This window comes from Streptopelia decaocto (assembly GCF_964273445.1).
Source record: "Streptopelia decaocto genome assembly, chromosome: 13".
Lineage (NCBI taxonomy): Eukaryota > Metazoa > Chordata > Aves > Columbiformes > Columbidae > Streptopelia > Streptopelia decaocto.
In genome coordinates this window covers 3,992,148-4,010,002 of record NC_138668.1, presented here as the reverse complement: position 1 = coordinate 4,010,002, position 17,855 = coordinate 3,992,148, and the positions used below count along the sequence as shown (strand labels likewise).

The 17,855-nt window shown below is 56.1% G+C and overlaps 2 protein-coding genes across 3 annotated transcripts; one reads left to right on the top strand and one right to left on the bottom strand.

The window, feature by feature from the left end:
• The first annotated feature begins 27 nt into the window (after positions 1-27).
• Positions 28-8,087, top strand: PDAP1 (PDGFA associated protein 1). Its single transcript, XM_082064633.1, has 6 exons — positions 28-164; positions 3,278-3,369; positions 4,985-5,092; positions 5,502-5,623; positions 6,438-6,589; positions 7,225-8,087. Exons 1-6 carry the CDS (start codon positions 152-154, stop codon positions 7,281-7,283), a joined length of 546 nt encoding a protein of 181 aa, XP_081920759.1. The 5' UTR covers positions 28-151; the 3' UTR covers positions 7,284-8,087.
• Positions 8,088-8,606: 519 nt separating this feature from the next.
• ARPC1B (actin related protein 2/3 complex subunit 1B) lies at positions 8,607-16,538 on the bottom strand. Of its 2 annotated transcripts, none has more exons than XM_082064628.1 (10): positions 16,390-16,538; positions 13,524-13,597; positions 12,583-12,687; positions 11,903-12,125; positions 11,277-11,384; positions 10,764-10,970; positions 10,149-10,224; positions 9,874-10,070; positions 9,356-9,446; positions 8,607-8,877 (listed from the first exon to the last, which is right to left on the bottom strand). In XM_082064628.1, exons 2-10 carry the CDS (start codon positions 13,585-13,587, stop codon positions 8,839-8,841), a joined length of 1,110 nt encoding a protein of 369 aa, XP_081920754.1. In that variant the 5' UTR covers positions 13,588-13,597; positions 16,390-16,538; the 3' UTR covers positions 8,607-8,838. The 2 variants fall into 2 exon arrangements, with proteins under 2 accessions (XP_081920754.1, XP_081920755.1); XM_082064629.1 differs by having other exon boundaries at positions 13,524-13,623; positions 16,390-16,492.
• Positions 16,539-17,855: the final 1,317 nt, after the last annotated feature.

Below are 17,855 nucleotides of genomic sequence, written 5' to 3'. Positions count from 1 at the left end.
GCGGGGTCCTTTCCGCGGACCGTGGTGACTGAGCGGGCGGCGAGGGCTGCACACCGCGCGCGCGGGGGCGGGACGGTTTCCGCTTCCGGGTCGCCGCTCGGGGCCGGGGGGGGGCCTCGCTGCAGTTGCCGCCGCTGCCGCCATCGCCGCGATGCCGAAAGGAGGTGGGGCCGGGCCGGGGCTGCCCCGGCGGGAATCGGCGGGGAGGGGGCTGGGGGGTGTGGGCCCCGGGGGAGGGGCGGGGGGGAGGCCCCGGCTGTGGAGGCCCCGGGCGGACCGGGCTCGGCCCCCCATCCCGGCTGTGAGGTGCTGGCGGGGCCGCTCTCGTTCCCGCGCTCGGCTCTGAAGGGGCTTCTCTGCCCCTCTCTCCCGGCTTTGGGGAGTTTGGGGGTGTCTCTTTTCCCCCTTCTCGGCCGCGGGGTCTCAGAGGCGGCCCCTTCCCGCCCCCCCGGCTGTGATGGTCTCGGGGGGGGTCTCGTTTTCCCGCCCCAGCCCGTTCTGTTGGCTTGCAGCGGGACCCTCCCCTCCGCAACACATTCTGCGGCGGTCGCCCGGCTCCCATTCGGTGCCCCCAACAAGCGCCCTGCGATCGCAGCAGCCCCGGGGTGTCCGGCCCTTGCGACCGGGCTGTGCCCCGTGTGCTCCCGTTGGGCCGGGAGCTGCAGCCGGTTCCCCGGGGCTGGGAACAGGGGGGCACAGCCGCTGTGGGGTGTTTGTTGGTCCTTCCGTGGCGGAGCCTTTTGGGGCTGGGACGGGGAATCCGGGCAGAGGGTCCTGCTGGGCTCGGGGGCTCCAAACGTGGCTCCTTTCATGTGGCTCCAGCAGCGGGTACCAACTTGCCGGTGTGATTAAGAAGCACCGAGGGACTGACGGGCTGTCAGGGCTGAGCTGGATCCACCCAGAACCTTCTCCAGATGCACCATCTGCATAATTGGCTCTTGTGCGAGCGTCGGTGAAACCCCGTCATATACATTAATGTAAACCAGCCCTCGTCATTCAGCTTCTCTGGAGTTTGCTCCAATTTATTTCATCAGCGTTTCCCAAGCTTTAGTACCAAACCTGCTTCTGTGTTTGGATTTTCTTGTGTCCGTTTGCACGATGTTGGTAGATTGGGCTGAAGCTTTCATGTAGTTTTTGTGAAAGCAAAGAGCTGTGGTGGGTTTTGACCCTGGGTGCCGTATTTAAATGCCCTTTAAGACAGGATTTCCTGCTCTGTATTTCGTTGTGCAGTTTTGAACGTTTGTGTCAAACCTTCTGTTTCTTGGGAAACGGGGGATATTTGCCCCCCCTCCCCAAGTCAGTAGGAGTTATTGTGTTATGGAATGGACTTTTGCACTCACTGCTTAATACAAAAAGGAGATTTTTACCAGCCATTAATACAAGATTATTTTTTAATACCTCAGTTCACCAAGAATAAGTGATTCCTTCAATATTGTTCTATTTTCTTTGATTTAAATTCCTTAATTAAGCTGCTTAAAGCTGAAGACAGATGTATTTGAACACATGCATGCCTTAGGCACCAGTGGCCTTTACTGCAGGTGAAATCTGCAGGTGATTATATTTTAAAAGTGCCTTTACAGAGCAGGCTAAGAATCATTATCCCTATTTTACAGATGGGGAAACTGAGGCGCGGAGCTGACGCGAGTTGCGCAGCGTGATGCGGTAGGTCAGGGCAGCTATAGGACCGGCACTCCACTGGTCTGACATGGTTTGATCTCCCCGTGCGGGCTCCAGGATCAATGAGATCGATCCACTCCTCCATTTGCTTCGTTTTAGTCATTTAATGTAAGAAAATTGCCTTTGTGTTCGTCAGTGCTGAGCCCAGCTGGACCAGGAGGCTGCCTGGCATCGGTTGAGCTTGTAGCACAGGATTGGTTTGGTTTATTCAGGTTTTTTTGGTGTTACGTGGTATGTCAGGGATGTGACTGTTGTTGCATCCAGAGTGATGTCATTTACAGGGCACTGAGGTGACATCTCTGGGGCAAATCTTGTTCCCAGGGGTGTCAGTGTTGCCATGTGCAATGGTTGGTAACAGATGAATTAAAAACTCACATCTTTGGGTGCAGCAAATTTTTTGGTCGCGCTTGTGGTTTGGGAGCCCACGAGACTCCCCAACTCAGAGAGAAGAGTCTGGTCTCTGCACTTCCACATTTCCCAGGAGAAAAGCATCCCGGAGGTCTCTGCAAAGCTTCACAGCGGGGTTTTTAGACAATTTATTCCACAGCTCAGCTTGTACTGCGCTAAAACCCATGAGTTTGTCTTTGCTGAGCCTGGAGGGCTGGTCAGGAAACGCTGGATTTCTCAAGCCCGCAGCAGCCGCCGGCTCCAATGTCTCCCTGCGCAGTCCCAAGGAAGGAGGGACAGTCCCCTCAGCATCACCATAAGGTTTCCCTTGTCCTCGGCAGGTGAAGTGGGGAGAGCACGAGGATTTCCTGCTCCTCCCTCGGCCATCAGAGGCTCCCCCGCAGCAGGGAGCTCCCTCACCTGAGCCACTTGCTTCTTGCTGCTCTCACACACCAGGTCTACCCCAAGCTCCCTAGTTCAAGGCTGGAGACGGACTTATCAGCTTGTTTTCCAGCGGTTCTTTGAGCCATAAGAGCAGAAGCAGAGAAACCGCTTGCAGAGGGAGCATTAATGGCTTCAGCAATTCATTAATCAACAGAACTTTGAACTTGAGAGCCGATGGTAACCAGGCAGGCCAGCCAGCTGAGCCGACTCTCCTCTCCCTGCTGCCTAGAGCTTGTTTTCATTTTTCCCTATAAAGCACTAAAACATGGAGGCCCCTCTTAGTAGTTCTTCAAATCTCATTATAATTCCCAAAGCTTTTCTCCAATTAGCTCCTTATTTTCTCTGGGTGCAGCCCTGGTGTAGAGGAGGGGCTGAGGGATTCAGCTGGTCGGAGATGCGGCAGGAACGTGCTGTGATTCCGTCTGCGCCGAGGGCACACGTGGGAGCTCGTTGCCCGATAACCAGTGTTCTCAGAGCTGGGAAGGTCCTGCCCAAATTGGGGACCCGCTCGGTTCTGGGGTCTCCAAAACCAGCCCAAGTTGAAAGAAGGAACTACATCTCCATGTATGTGTCTATGGATCATTAATCCCAATTCTCTGTGTAACTTACCCAAAATGCTTGGAGTGTTCACTGAGCTCAATGTATCCTTTTAGAGTCTAGTTTGATTTGTCCCATCTTCACCAAAAATCCAGAGAGAGTCCTGCAGGAGGAGCAGATCTTTCTGGAAGCTTATCACTAAGCCATTTATGAATTTGATTGCTTTGTACAGGTAGAAAAGGAGGCCACAAAGGCCGAGCAAGACAGTACACGAGTCCTGAAGAGATTGATGCCCAGCTTCAAGCAGAAAAGCAAAAGGCGAGGGTATGTGTTTACTGTTGTAAGTCCTGGCTCATACAGCGTGCTCAGCTTGTGGTTCCTGAGAAACGGCAGCTCGGTCAAGTGCTGCAGGTCATTGTCAGTGATCACGGTATGAATTCAGAATATCTCTGGCTGGGGAGACAACAAGGGGCTAGTTAGTTTGGTTCCTCGCAGAAGTGAGGCCAAATAGACCATCCAGTTCATAAGCGGAAGGTTAAAGGAGAGGAAAGATGATCACCCAGCAGCTCTAGATATCTTTTTCCCTTGTATTTCATCGTTCGGGTCTCCAGTGTCAGCTAAATTTTTGTCTGTGCCCTGCAGTTTAGCTGTGGAGAAAAAGGTCTCACATCTTATTGTGTATTGAATTGTGTATTATTATATTTGCCCTCTTTCTCTTCTAAATTTAAAAGACCAAATTCCATTGACTTCTTCCTCCACACATAATTTTCTTGTTTGCCTCTGACCTGTAGGGAGAGATAACTAGGTTTTCTTGCACAAGTCCTTTTTTTGGGTGTATTTCCATGCCCCAACATGGGATTGTAACAGCCCCTCCCACCAGCTACCTGCCTGGTGTTATAAAAGACACGGCTGCTTCTTGCAGTACTTGCTCTCTTGTATTTCAAATTATCACCACTCCAAGGGCACCCTCGCTGCTGTTTTTCTGTGGCTTTATGAAAGTGCTGCCTAAGCCTGAATACACTATTCCAGCTGAAGCCTCACAGCACTGACTCCAGAAGGATAATTATACCCCAGATAGGAAATACTGATGAATACCTCCCAGAAAATGACTCTTTCAAGCACTTATGAGCCATATTGTTGACTCCTTTTTAATGTTCTGACCAGCTGTAACTCAAGAAGATTGTGTGGTTTGCTGCTTGGCCACACAATCTGACTTTGTGTTGGATTTCTTCTCCCAAAGTGTATCTCCTCATGATTTGTTTTCTGATTCCACCTTCTTGGTTTCCTGGTGTCTTTCCAAATTCTGAAGCCACTTATGGGTCTGATCCCATTTCCCAAAATGATTCCAACTCCTACCAGTCGTTCACAAACTTGACAAGTGTTCTGTACTTCCGGGATTTTAATAAAAATACCAACCAGAAATGGAACAGAACAAGCAGGACCCCGCTTTATGTATGTCTTGTTTTAAAAGAAACCAGAGAACTGTTCTTTGAGAAGGATTTCTTCTTTTTCTTCTGTGATAATCCATGTAACACTGTTTCGTTAGGGAAATCTAAAAATAAAAAAAACAATTAACAAAATTACTGCCCATAGCTCATGCACTTTGCCAGTCGCTCTGGTGAGGGATGTTTGACAAGGGCAAAGCAAACTGGTCACACCTGTGTTGGTTGTTCCAATGATTTACAAATCAATTCCTAGACCTCTGACAGGTAAAACCTGTGCTAAAAAGGCTGCATTTTCTTGGATAATAATGTTCTGGTTGGTGGTTGTCAGGTTGCTCTTCTCTAGTTGTTTTTTTAATTGAGATCTAGAATGGGGTCCAGCCCTACGCTACACCCGTGTAGTTTCCAGTCCCTGAGATATTGTGCTGGAAACTGGGGCCAAAATATCTCCAGGAGATTTTGATGTACATTTTCTCTGATTTCCTGTGATTTTATAGGAAGAAGAGGAACAAGAAGAAGGAGGCGAAGGAGCAACAGGGGACCCTAAAAAGGAGAAGAAGTCTTTAGATTCTGATGAGAGTGATGAAGATGACGAGGACTATCAGGTACTGTCATTCTCAAGGCATTTACCACATTCACAGCACCCAGGGCAGGAGAGAGATGCACACTTGTGACTCCGAGTTCTCTTTGACAGCTGCCTATAGTAATTTTTTTATGGAAGAACTATTTTTAAAAGCCAAAAAACCCTTACTTGACAGTATGTTGTCCTCAGCATGAAAACTTGCATATTTTTATAAGCGAAATGCAGAGGCAAAAAGATTTCAAAGAAGGCTGAGGATAGCTGGTGGTAGAAACCTTGGCTCATAAATGGTTTTGCTGTCTGGTAGTAAAAACTAGAAAAAAATATTGAATTCTCCTTTTGGGGTGTGTTGCGGTGTGTTTGCTGAGCTGTGATACAACGCGACGCCGGGTGTGACAGAGCTTCTTAACCTTCCTCTTGTTCTTCAACCTTAGCAAAAGCGCAAAGGAGTGGAAGGGTTGATAGACATAGAGAATCCCAATCGTGTAATTCAGACAACCAAAAAAGTCACTCAGCTGGACCTGGACGGACCCAAGGAGCTCTCACGACGGGAGCGGTGAGTGTTTCCTGCTGCCTCGGCGCGTCCCTGCAATTTCACGCTTGTTGGTGGCAGCAGCTTAACACGGGGAGATGTTTCCCGGCTGTGCGTGCATTGGTGTTTCAGGGAAGCCTTTTAAATGTGTTTTTGTCTAAAGCGGACACTGAACAGCAGCGAACTGTCAGGCAGGACTCGCTGTGGTTCGAAATATCTTTCCTTATGAATTTTACAGCAGTTGTCTGTGCTCTGGGAGCAGCTGTGTTCGTGCTGGGGCCAGCAGCTGGGCCAGGGGCACTAAGAAAGTGAAGTTTGTTGCTGTGAAGCAGATTTAGGCCATTCCTTTCCTGAAGTTTTATGCCAAAAATCAACCGTAACTGAAATCCAGTCACCAGAGGTCACCTTGGGGTCCGCTTTAATCCTGCCCTGGTGACAGCCAGCGGTTTCCCAGATTCCAGGCATCACAGTGAAATTTTTCTCTGAGCAGATGAATAAGATGAGAACCAAAGTTTAATCTTCTAGTTTCATTTAGCAATGGAGAGTTTCAGAGCAAAAGGTTTAAGCTTATTTGGGCTGGATTGCTTCAGCAGAAGTACAGCTTTGGGAGGGAAAAACATGTCCTGGTGCTGTGCGGTCTGGGGCTAATTCCTTTGACCTCAGTGTCCTTATTTAGCTGAACAAAGGTAGAAATAATCTCATCATCCCTGTTCCAACCCTGCAATAGATACAACCTGTGCTTGAAAACTGGTGACAGGGACCCCTGGTCTTTGTGGGAAGTCCCTCCCTGTCCTCCCCGCTCCGATCCTCTGGTGACCAGTGTGTTTTACTCAAACAGAGAGGAGATAGAGAAACAAAAGGCAAAAGAAAGATACATGAAAATGCACCTAGCTGGTAAAACAGAACAAGCGAAGGCCGATCTCGCCCGACTAGCCATCATTCGGAAGCAAAGGGAAGAAGCTGCCAGAAAGAAAGAAGAAGAAAGGAAAGGTTAGAGAGTAATGACTCATATCCTCTTGCTTCTCTTTGCAATGGTTGTACTGCCAAGGGCCGTGATTTCTTGTGTGTGATGTTGCTGGGTGTCATCACAACTCCTCTTATCGAAACCGTATTCAGCCTTTTCATTCTTGTAATGCTTTTGCTTTATAACACTCTAGGACATCTGAGCTGGGAGCAGGAAGGCAATTGCCCTCGATAACCATGTTGTTCTCAGCCTCCCAGGCAACGCTTGCTCCACTTTGGGGCTTTAGCAGGTTCCTTCTGCCGCGTGTGATTTATTAGCTTTGAGTGCTGGGGATCCAAAGGGAATTTGCAGCCCCCCCTCTCCTCAGCTCTGAGAGGTGTAAACCCGGGGTCTGATGAGCGTGTCGTCTCGGTGGCTTCCACTGAGAAATCTGCAGCAGCATCAGGGTGATTTGTGGACACCTGAAGAGAGTCTGAGAAGGGAACACGCTGGGGGCTGCTCCTCTGAACTCTGGGGGGATCTACCAGGAATTGGCGGGGAGGGCTGGATTTTTCCCATTACCTCACCATACGTGCCTGGCACGATTTTGGTCTCTGGGGCTGTCACCAGTCCCTGACACCTGCTGTGAAATGACGAAACCTCTGTTCTTTTCCTCCCCCAGCAAAAGACGAAGCGGCCATGGCAGGTAAAAGACTGCAGTCACTATCCCTTAACAAGTAAGCGCAGGACACGTAAGAGGAGGAAACGCCAGGGAACTGTGCCTGGTGCCCGCCGGGAGCTCTGTCGTGTTGCATACCATGGGTGTACTGCGGCATCGAAGTCACCTTCACCTCCAAGAGACACCGACAACATGTTTGTCCTCATCCTGGCACAGATTTCTTTCCATTTGGGGTTAGGGGCAGCTGCGACCTTCGGTGCAGAACTGTGCTGAACAGCGATTCTCTGTAACAGTTTGGAAACCTGAATGTTGGGGTTTTTTTGCTGTTTTTAGGATTAAGAACTCATATAGACAAGGGGGAACAGGGTGGGAGGGAGGCGTGCGGGAGGGGAGGTGCTTCAAATATTAGATTGCAAGAAAATTAGATTGTGGGGTGATTGTGGGGTGGGGCATGGGGTGGGGAACCTTGACTTGCTAGTGAAAGCCCGAAGGATGATGTATCTGAGGAATCTTTTTGGCCAAGTGGCCCATCAAATTCTGATGCGGGGTGTTGCTGTATAAGCTGGGAGCCTGACGTCACGGACATCTGGAGTGCTGTTCCTTCCCGGTTTCATCCCTCCTTTCTTGCAGCCAGTCTCCCTTTTTCCCTCCTCTTCATTTGTTGGGGTTTTTTGGGTTGTTGTTTTTTTTTTACCCTTTTCCTTACTAGGGATAGTGCCAGTTTTTAACCACGTCATCCTTTGTTTAAAGGAAAAATAAAAGAACATGTATCAGACCCAGACGGAAAACAAAAGACAACTTTATCAAGTTTAAAAAACAAGAAAAGAACTTGTATATTTGGCTGATTAAAAAGTAAGTTATCATAACTGCTCTGTCGCCGTGGCATGTGTGTGTAAGTGAAGAGGCTGCTGCTGTGCTGCAGGTACAGGAGCGCTCCGTGGGGTGGTGATTTCTGCCTCTTTGCTGTTTCTGTGGTGGTTGTGGTGTGGAATTTGTGGTGTGGAATCTGGCTGGAGGTTCGGCAGCTCCAGCAGCAGATGCAGCCGGGAGGCACAAAGCTGCTGCATCTCTGAGCAGTGTCTTGCACAATCTGGTTACTACAGTGGAGAAAACGGTAACCCTCAGGCTGCTGTCGAACCGAGTCCCTGAACTGTCACTCCTTTTAGGTGTCCTTAAAGATCATCTCATTCCACCCCCCTGCCACGGGCATTTTCCACCCGATCAGGTCACTCAAAGCCCCGTCCAGCCTGGCCCTGAACCCTTCCAGGGATGGGGCATCCACACATTTTTGGGCAGCCTGTCCCAGGGCCTCACCACCCTCATGGGGAAGAATTACATGTTTGCACTGAACTTGTTCCAAAAAAAAAAAAAAAAAAGGAAAATAATTTGATTTATACAGGAAAATCCTTACTTTATTTCTGTTTTTCATTTAAGCGACGTATGACCAGCATCGGGTAGGATTATAACAAAAATAGTAAAAAATAACTCGTGAGCAGCCGCCGGGCTGGCTGGCAGCCGGGGCAGCGCTGGGGGCATCTCGGGGGCCGGCAGGGGAGCAGGCGGGGTGGCAGGGACAGGGACAGGCGGTGGCCGGGATGTCCTTCCCAGCTGATTCCTTCATTTGATCTTGAGATCCTTCAGCGCTGACTCCAGGCTCTAAAATGAAACGGGAGGTCGTTTGTCATCAGCTTTTTGCTTTCCAAGGCAGCAGGAGGTGGTTGGGGAACTAACGGGGGACACGGTGGGGTAAAACTGTCCCATGGGGTGTCAGCCTTTCCCGGTTCCGGGGGGAGATCCAAACTTTGTCTGGTTTTGGTTCATTTTTAAAGCCGTGTGGGCAAAGCTGAAGCCAGGAGAGGGTGCTGGATCCTTGCACAAGGCTGGTGTCACCCCCCCACCTCTGATGATGAGCCAGTGAAAGTGCCACCCAGGGGTGTCCCCCACCCAGCCCTGTGTTGAAGGAGATTCCCACCCAGGCCTTGGGTCCCCCATGGGCAGGATGGGACCCACCACCACAGCAAAGAGCTGCGCAGCACCAGGGTGGGGGGATTGCAATTAGAGCTGTGGCTAATGAGGGTTCGACGCTGGATGCTCCCACTCTGAGGGTGCCTGCGGCACCGTGGGGACACCTCACCTTGACATCCCAGATGCTCATGCCGCCGTCCATCCCCGTGGTGCAGAACTGCGAGCAGTTGGCCTTCCCGCCTGCCAGCACCGAGATCTGGCTGCGGGGAGCAAAGGGACAGCGGGGAGTCACCCTGGGCCCCTGAGCAGGGCCAGAGCCCTCCAGCTCCCCCACCCATGGGCAGGGATACCCAGGGATGCTCCAGGGATGCTCAGCGCATCCCAGCTCCCTGGACTGCACCCCTCCATCTCCCACATCCATGTACAGGGATGCTCAGGGATACCCAGGGATGCTCAGGGATATGTAGGAATCCTCTAGGGATGCCCAGGGCTGTCCCAGCTCCTGGGGCTGCACATCTCCATCTCCCCTACCCATGTACAGGGACGTCCAGGGATACCCAGGGATGCACCAACGCTGCCCCAGCTCCAGGACCAGAGACCAACACAGCCAAGGGATGCCCAGGGACCAGCACCCCAGGGTGACCCAGCCAAGCCCATCCCTCCACCCGCTCTCCCCCCGGTCCGTGCCTGATGCTGTTCTTGTGCAGGGTGTCCAGCGAGGCGTTGGTGGTGTCCGAGCTCGCTTTCTTGTCCAGGTTCTGGAAGCGCTCGCGGGCGGTGAGGCCGCGCTGGGAGCTCTGCTTGGGGACGTCCAGCTTGCCCCCGAAGGTCAGTGTGCCCTGGCTCTCCTCATAGGTGAACAGCATTGGGCAGCAATCGTGGCCCTGGGGAACAGCCCTGCTCAGCACCTTCCTGCCAGCTCCCAGAGCACCATCCACCCCGTGTCCCCAGTCCAGACTCACCGCGGCCACCAGGCTGTTTTCAGTGATGAAGGTGACAGCCAGGAGGGGCAGGGTCTCGGTGCACAGGGAGGCGACGCTACAAGGGAGGGACAGGGCGTTACCAGGGAGCTGAGCTTGGAATCATAGAACCTCAGAATTGTTTGGGTTGGAGGGACCTTCCCAGCTCCCCCAGTGCCCCCCCTGCCATGAGCAGGGACATCTTCACCAGCTCAGGTTGCTCAGAGCCCCGTCCAGCCTGGCCTGGGATGTCTCCAGGGATGGTTCATCCCCCACTTCTCTGGGAACCTGGGCCAGGCTCTCACCAACCTCAGGGTCAAAAGTTTCTTCCTCACATCTGGCCTGAATCAATTTAAAACCACCACCCATTGTCCTGTTGCAACAGGCCCTGCTAAAAGTCTGTCCCCAGCTTCAATTTCTCAGCGCTGAGACCAGCACAGCTCATGACACAGGTGGAAACCTCAAAACCACAAGGAGAGGACACATCACCAGCTCTGCTTGGCCCTTCACCCTCAGCCCAACCCAGATGCCTCCATCTTAGGCCAGTGTTGGGAGTCACCCCCCCGCACATCTGTCCCCCAGTCCCCTCAACCCCCCTCCATTCCCATCCCCACTTACGCCATCTTCTTGTTGGCATCGGCGAGGCAGAGGGTGCTGTCGTGGCTCACCCAGGCCACGCGGGTGCCGCTGGCCGAGAAGCAGATGCTGTGCACCCACCCGCAGCTGCTGCTCGACTCGAACATCAGCTCCCCAAAGGGCATCTTGGAGCCCCAGGGCGTGGGGCTGGGCCGCTCCTCCACCTCCTTGATGTAGGCTGAGAAGATCCTGGGGGAGACACAGCCCTGCCGTGTGTCCCTGGACACAGCCCCAGCGCTGCCTCCATCCCTGCTCCCTCGTGTGCCTCAGTTTCCCTGACGGAGCCTATGGGGTGCCCCGCTGGGTGCCGCAATGCTGGTCCCTGGGGCTCCCCCAGCCCTCCCCACATTGCCCCTGCACCCCATCCCCGGCTCCCCATGGCACCTGGAGGGGTGAACTCAACCCCATGGGTGAGCCAGGGTGCTGGGCTGTGCCAGGGTGGGAACCCAACCCATCCTTAGGGGTCCCCCGGTCACGCACCCCCCAGCTCCTCACCGGCACTTGAAGTCGCAGGAGCCGGCGGCCAGGAGGACGTTGTTGGGGTGCCAGTCGAGGCTGAGCACCGTGGAGCGGATGGGCTTCTTGATGTGCTTGCACACCCACCTGTGGGGAGAGCGGTCGGTGTCAGCGGGGAGCATCAACCTCCCTGAGAAACCCCACCAGGATTTTGGGGGGCTGGTTGGGGCTACGAGCACCCCAGGAGCTGCCCTGGGTGACCGGCTTGAGGCAGCAGCCAGGACGTGGGGGCAGCACGGCCCAGCAGATGGGGTTTGGAGCACCTCCCTCCATATCCCCATCTGTCCACTCTTCTAGTCTCCTCTCTCCCCATCTATGTCCCTTCCACATCCCCTCCATCTCCCCATCCATCCACCCATCCCCTCATGAATCTCCCCATCTGTCTCCTCTTCCACCTTCTCCTCCATCTTGTCCTGTCTCATCTCCTGCTCCTCTGGTCTCCTATCTCCCAATCCATATCCTTTCCACCTCCCCTACATCCATCTCCCCACCAATCCACCTGCCCATCCCTCCATCCCTTCTCCATCTTTACTCCATCCATCTATCTCCATCTCCTCATCGCTCCATCTCCCCCAGGACAGCCCCAGGCCATGGCTGAGCCTCACCAGTCGTTCTCCTGCTCAAAGTAGCAGATGGAGATGAGCCGGGAGCCGCTGCCCACAGCAAACTTGTTCTCCTTGGGGGACCACTTGACACAGCGTGCGGCCCGGTTGATCCGCAGGATGACCAGGGTGGGTTTCCAGACGTTCCCCTTCAGGGTCCAGACGTAGGCATTGCGGTCAGTCCCACACGTCACCAGTCGGTTGCTCTCAGGGGCCCAGTCGATGCCTGGAAGGCAGAGGGGGGTGATGGTGGCCCAGGGAGCCGTGGGGACGGGTCATTCAGGGTGGGAGGCTGTTTGAAGGCAAAGCTGTTCTGGGTGGTCTCTGCTACAGAGACACCCTTTGCTCCACTCCCGCTTCCATTCCAAATCATCCCACCCCATCCCAGTCCATCCCAGCCCATCTCAACCCATCTCATCCATCCATCCGTCCCACTCCAACCACCTCATCCCTTCCCATCCCTCCACACCCCATCCCTCTCATCCCATCCATCCCACCCCTGGGTGCCTTCTGACACACTGGATCAGGACCAGGAGAGCTAGACACAACCTGCTCTCTCTTCTCCACCCACTGCTCAATCCCCATCCAGAAGCTGCTGATGTCACCAAGTGTGGCTGGGACCATCTCCAGGGCAGGACCACCCACCAGCTGTGTTCCCGTCCCCTCTATCAGCCAGGGCTCACCTGTCACCTGCCCGTTGTGCTCCTTCAGCTCATGGACTTTGCTCCACTTGGACCCATCCTTGCGGTAGATGTGGACCTCATGGTTGTTGGGGCAGAGGGCGATCTCTGCGGGGCGAGAGCAGCCGGGACAAAGCCCTCCCGTGGGTTGTGGGCTCTGCCGGGGGGAACTGGGACAATGGGCTCTGACCTGCCCCTTCCTGCGCTCCAGGCTTGGTGGGGCACAATGGGACCCCACTTAGACCCAACTGCATGGTGAGGTCCCATCACACCCCCAGCCCCACGCTGCCCCAAAGCTGCCCCTGTGAACTGTCCCTACGGGAAGGGAGGAGCTCTCCCATACCCAACAGCCCAGCATCCTCCCTTGCCCAGCGTGTGTGGGGCTGGTGGGATGGGATGGGGTGGGATAAGATGGGCTGGGGTGTGATGAGAGGGGGTTGGATGGGACAGGATGGGGTAGGATGGGATGGGACGGATGTAGTGGGATGGGACAGGATGGCTGCAGGCACTCAGCTCCCATCCAGCCCCATCCCACCCCCGTGCCCGGCACATCATCCACAGCAGAGAAAGCCCTTTTTGTTCTCTCCCACATCCCCTGCGCCGCAGCCGGGAAATGCCATCGGCCGTGAATCACCCGGCTCCGCTTCCCTCCCCGCGCTCCGTCCATCCCTCCCCGTGCTCCGTCCATCCCTCCCCAGGCTGCGGGGCCGCGGGGCGGACGCGGTGCTGGCAGCCCCTGCGCTGGGCTCTGTCCCGGCAGTGGGACCAGGGGGGTGCAGGAGGACACGTGCTGTCTGCAGCCCAACATCTGCCCATGGCAGGAGCTGCTTCCCCAAACCCAGCCCTGACCCAGCTCTGCCCCACTCGGGGATGTGCTGCCGGGACAGTCGGTGCTTCGAGCCACCCCTGGGGGTTTTGGGATGGGGTGTCCCGGCTGTACTTACGGGTCCGGTCCTTGTTCCAGGCGTGGCAGCTGATGGGCTCCAGCAGGAAGCTGTGGTAGGCCATGGTTTCCAGGCTGCGGACAGGACAAGACCACCACGGCTGTCAAGAGATTCTGCTCTGGCCACGGGGACAAACCCCCAGTGGGAGCCCCCACTCCCAGCCCCACCAAGCGCTCTGACCCACCGTGATCAGCCCCACGCTGCAGCCCACAGAGTCCCCCCCTCTGCCTGGGAAGGAGTTTCCCCGGGGATTTCCAAGGTCAGAGTGTGCTCAAGCGAGGGGTTCAGCTCAGAGGTGGGGACGGAGGAGAGTTTGGGTGGAGCTGGAGGAGATGTTCCCCAGGCTGCTGCCCCATGGCCAGGCACCCCACACTGAGTGTCCCATGGCTGGGTGCCAGACAGGTACCCACGGCCAGATACCCACAGCTGGGTCTCCCATGGCCAAGCACCCACAGCTGGGTGCCATGGGGGTGTCCCATAGCCAGATGGGAAGTGGGGACCACATCCAGGGACACCCAAACTGCGCCATCATCCCACACCAGCCAGCTAGAACCAGGTGGGCAGGAACCAGATGGGCACATTGGGACCCCAGTGCCGGTACCACCAGCACCACATGCATCCCGAAGTCCCACCACAGGCAGCACCTCCTTCCTCCAAGTGCCCCTGCCAGCTCCATGCGGCCAGATCCACTTACTCCTTCACCACCTCTCATTTGGGAAGAGTGAAAGCCCCATGGAGGCATCTCCATCCCGCCCAATCCCGCCCCATCCCATCCCATCCCATCCCATCCCATCCCATCCCATCCATGTACACTCAGCCCCAGTGTGACTAATCCCTTTCCCTGGCTGAGCACCCACCGCCCTGGTGCCGCAGGACGGAGCAGCATCCCACGATCCTGCTCCGGGTGCTGCGGGACTGGGAAGGGCTGGGAGCAGCGGTGCAGCCCCGTGGCCATCCGGCCAAGGTAACGCAGGGATGTGAGGAAACACCTCACCAGGGCGTGACGGACGGGGATTACTCACAGTTTGCCTCTCAGCTATTTTGGGAACACTGAGTGCTGCCCGTTTTTTTTGGCAGCTAAAAACGGTACAGGGGAAGTAAAGAAGTCCCTCCTAGCAAATCTCTGTCCCAGGGCTGGTGAGAAGAAAATCTGCAGAGCTCTATCACCTGCCTTTCGCACATGGAGAAATCCCAGTGCCGATGCATGGCGCAATCCCTACTGCCACATATCTCATGGCCAAGTGTCTTCCGAAACGCCCATCCCCACCGGGCAGGGACACAGACACGGGCACGGCTGAGCTGCCCAACCCCAGCCCCACCAACATGCTGAGATTTGGCACAGGCTGACCCATGGGCGGGTAAAATGCTGCTGCCACATGTGCCTCTGCCCCGAGTCCTGCAGCCAGAGCTGCACCCAGAGTGCTGAATAAAGTCATCAGCAAGCGGGGACGTTGCTGCTGGCATTGCAAGAGATGGGGAGCAGAAAAGTGTGTGAAACAGGGACCTGGCTGAATTGGGGACCCAGCTGAAATGGGGACCTGGCTGAAACAGCTCCTGGGGAGGAAGGATGGGAGGTGTGATCCACCATGGCGCTTTCTGATTTGGATGCTGAGGGTCCTGGACCCTCCTTCCCAGGAAGTTTTGCTGCTCCTCCGTTTGACACCATCCACCAAAGGGACGGGCTCAGCCACTGTGCCGGGGAGGGAACCCCATCCTTTGGCTGCGGCCGCGGAGCTGAGTGAGAAGCCAGGGCTCCCGTCACTCCCTGCAGCTGCCTGTGCCTCATTTCCCCCGCAGCTGGTTCGGGGCCAGGTCCCTGCTCACACCCCGTGGGCTGAGCCGCTCTCCCACCCGCGATGGGAGCCATGGGGTGACCCCCGTGGAGCTCGGCCGCCCCTCGCCCCGCAGGGAAGAGCATCGGAGGGGCCATGGCTGTCCCCGTCCTCAACACGGAGGAAAACAGGCATTTTCAGATGGGCAGACAGGGCGTGATTGGGACACAGCTCCGTTATCTCCCCAGCCAGCCCCGAGGCGCCGAGCAGTTCGGAAACATCCTTGGAGGAGATAAAACCAAACCTTGGCAGGAGCCGAGCGCTTGGGGCTCCTCCCGGTCCCGGGGAGGAAGCCGGGCTCCCGAGGAGCTGTGTTTCTGTATTTTTGGTTTTGCTGAGCCTGGCGAGGCAGCAGGAGGTGGGTTTGTGCCCACCAGCACAGGGACCCAGTGACGGTACCGCCAGGAGCAGCAGGACCCCATGAAGGTGTCCGCGGCCACCGTGGTGTCCCGGTGGTCCTTCTGCATTGCCGAGACCCCGGCACCGACCCCCAGGAGTCCTTCTGCTTCCCAGAGCTGCACAGTGTCCCCCCCGTGCTCAGGTCAGCCAGGCTGGGGACACCCATCCTCAGCCCTGCAATCGGTGTGGGGTACCCCAGGAGCCAGCCTGGCCCTGGAGGGGACATCACCACCCCAGGGCAGAGGGACGGCAGCTCTGACCCTCCTCTTCCTCATGCTGGATAAAGCTGGAGGCAGCTGATGCCCGAGGAGGAGAAGACAGATTGCAGCAGCTCTGCCAGCACCAGTCCCCCCCAGGAAACCCTGCAGGGGACCCTTTCCAACACCCCACAGCTCCCAAGCCCCCAGCAAGAGAATAAAACTCAAACTTACTGCCAAAGCTGGAAAAAAAAAAAAAAAAAGAAGGAAAAAACCCAAAACACAGCAACAGCAAAACTCACGAGTGATGAAGGCACTGCCCGCACCCCCTGGTACCCCAAAGCAGCCCCAACCGGGTCCCCACCTCCCCTCGAGTGGGGCGCGGGCACCAGGAGAGGTGACAGCCACAGCCCCCATGGGACGTACCCCGGTCCTTACCTTGCTGGGCAGGGCTAGTTCATGGACTCTGGGCAGTCGACACGAACAGCAGCCCCGAGCGAGCGGCGGGAGCTGCTGGCCGCCCCGCCAAGGCAGCCCCGACTTCCCTTTTCCTCTCCGAGAAATGCAACCACTTCCTTACGTGGGCGTTGGGGGAGCGCAAAGCAGCTCGGCGGCCGCCCTGCCCCTGCCTGCGAGCCAGGCCTCTCCGCCATCGCCACACGTGGACGGGGCCACTGGCCCCGGGGTGTTCCCGGGGGTCCCCGCCGCTCGGTGGGATGCGGGCACCTCGCCCCGGGTGCGGCGGGGAAGGATGGAGCTGGGAGGGCAGGGGAAGGAGCCCCATCCTCTCGCTCGGGCTGCAGGAGGGTTGCTCATCCCCTGGTCCCTGTGGCGTTTCGGGGGGACAGATGCTCCCAGTGCTGGCCCACAGCAGGTGAGAGCTGCTGTCGGAGCCCACCCGGGGTGAGACGTGTGTCGACATCACCGCCCACGGCTGGGGGGATTCGCAGCTCCGCAGGACCCCACAGCGCCTGGATCCGGCCACCCTGAGCAGCAGCTGCTGCTGGTTCCTGCGTCCCACTGAGCCCAGTGGGACCCGCGCCCAGGCAGGCGGCAGCCACAGCACCCCAACACCGCCACACGTACCCCCACCTACCAGACATGCACCCCTCTATCTTCTTCCCCTCCTGCTTCAAAGCAACTAATTTTTATCCCTTTCCCAGCCCCCCAGGAGCTCGGCTCCTGCTGGAAGCACTGGGAAGGAGAGACGGGCTTCAGCTTCTTGTTCCCCTGCTGTGGAGTCCCACATGGAGGGGACACTCACACTTCCCTCCCCAAGTCATGTCACAGAAGTGGGACAGCAGCACATCGGGGTCTTGTACAGGGAGGGCAGGGTCCTGACGGGGCTTCTCAGCTGCAGGATGCAGATAAAACAACCTTGTATATGTTGAGCTGCAGAATGAATCCCCGAGTGCAGGGTCAGATGCAGACAGGCAGCTCATTTCTGCCCTCCTCCTGGGCTCCCTCAGCCGCCCTTCCCTCCACACACGTCGCTGTGATCCCACGCAGACACGAGTGGAGATGCGGAGATGTCCCCGGACGGTGGAGGGTCTCTGTGGATCTAGCCAGGAGTGAATCCCCGCGGTGGGAAAAGTCCCTCACAGAAGCAGCGAGCTGCCCGTCCTCCAGCACCCATTGCAGCACCCAGCCTCACCCCAGCATCGCCGCTGCCCCAAACGCAGCTCCCGCAACAGCTCCCGCACCGCTGAAAGCTGCGGCTTTTCCAAGTTTTTCCTCGGAACAATCCCCATGCAGACGCTGGGAACACCAGAATGTTTTTTTGGTGGGGTTTTCTTTGGAGGGGGCAGAGAGGAGGAAAAGCGGCAGCAATTCTGCAGCTTCTTTTCATGTAGTGGTTGGGGGGTTTTTCAGGCAGCCTCCAGCAAACAGTCCCTGGCATCCCC

Coding starts and splice junctions, on each gene's coding strand:
- PDAP1 (XM_082064633.1), top strand. Junction 3,370..4,984: donor CAGAAAAGCAAAAGGCGAGG/GTATGTGTTTAC, acceptor GTGATTTTATAG/GAAGAAGAGGAACAAGAAGA. Junction 5,093..5,501: donor AAGATGACGAGGACTATCAG/GTACTGTCATTC, acceptor CTTCAACCTTAG/CAAAAGCGCAAAGGAGTGGA.
- ARPC1B (XM_082064628.1), bottom strand. CDS start 13,587: ATGGCCTACCACAGCTTCCTGCTGGAGCCCATCAGCTGCCACGCCTGG. Junction 12,688..13,523: donor CTGGAACAAGGACCGGACCC/GTAAGTACAGCC, acceptor CTCGCCCCGCAG/AGATCGCCCTCTGCCCCAAC. Junction 11,385..11,902: donor TTTGAGCAGGAGAACGACTG/GTGAGGCTCAGC, acceptor CTCTCCCCACAG/GTGGGTGTGCAAGCACATCA.